Below are 814 nucleotides of genomic sequence, written 5' to 3' on the forward strand. Positions count from 1 at the left end.
TGGCAGCAAGGAATGCAGCAGCAGGCAGCACGGCTGCTGGATAGTGTTGTGGAGACCTGCTGCTCACTTGCTGCTGCTGCTGCTCGTACACCTTACATGCAGCAGCAGCAGCAGCAGCAGCAGCAGCAGCAGCAGCAGCAGGCCTCATCTAGCTGCTGCTGCTGCACGATGGTGGTTGCAGCAGCAGGTTTGTACTTCTGCTGCAGCACTGCTGCTGCTCTTTCACAGTCTGCTGCTGCAGCTGCTGCAGCAGCTCCAGCTGCAGCAGCAGCAGCAGCAGCTGCAGCAGCACAGCAGCAAACAAAATATAAATTTGCTTCTCTGCTGCTGCAGCCTCCTCTCCTTTCCCGCCTCCTCAGAGCTATTGCAACACTTAAACGCAGCAGCAGCAGCAGCAGCAGCAGCAGCAACAGGAGCAGCAGCAGCAACAGCAGCAGCAGCAGCAGCAGCAGCAGATGTGTGTGGAGCCCAGCTACCGGGTTGTGGGTGTACGCTATTTCTCTCGCTCTTGTTGCAGCACTGCAGCAGCAGCAGCAGCAGCAGCAGCGGCAGCAGCAGCAGCAGCAGCAGCTGTTGACAGAAGCCATCGCTGATGGCTTTGAGAATTTCGTTTTGCTGCCGGCATTGCTGGCACTGCAGCAGCAGCAGCAGCCGCTGCTGCTGCTGCAGCTGCAGCAGCAGGACCAGCAGCAGCAGCAGCCGCTGCTGCTGCAGCTGCAGCAAATGCAAAGCCAACCAGGGGATCTAGAACAGCAGCAGCAGCATCTGCGTTAGAGTATACTGGTGGTGCTGCTGCCTGCATGCAGCGTGGGTA

General features: G+C 58.7%; 1 protein-coding gene across 1 annotated transcript in view; it reads left to right on the forward strand.

Moving 5' to 3' along the window:
* EMH_0066990 (uncharacterized protein) overlaps nucleotides 1–814 on the forward strand; it is a gene marked incomplete at both ends in the record, with an annotated part of 5,959 nt that overhangs the window by 4,175 nt on the left and 970 nt on the right. Inside the window, one exon of the mRNA XM_013498573.1 lies at nucleotides 1–769. Coding sequence (XP_013354027.1) covers nucleotides 1–769 — 769 coding nt within the window. The remainder of the gene's footprint in view (nucleotides 770–814) is intronic.

The sequence above is a fragment of the Eimeria mitis genome, genomic scaffold (genome assembly GCF_000499745.2).
Source record: "Eimeria mitis Houghton genomic scaffold, Emh_scaff3535, whole genome shotgun sequence".
Taxonomy (NCBI): Eukaryota; Apicomplexa; class Conoidasida; order Eucoccidiorida; family Eimeriidae; genus Eimeria; species Eimeria mitis.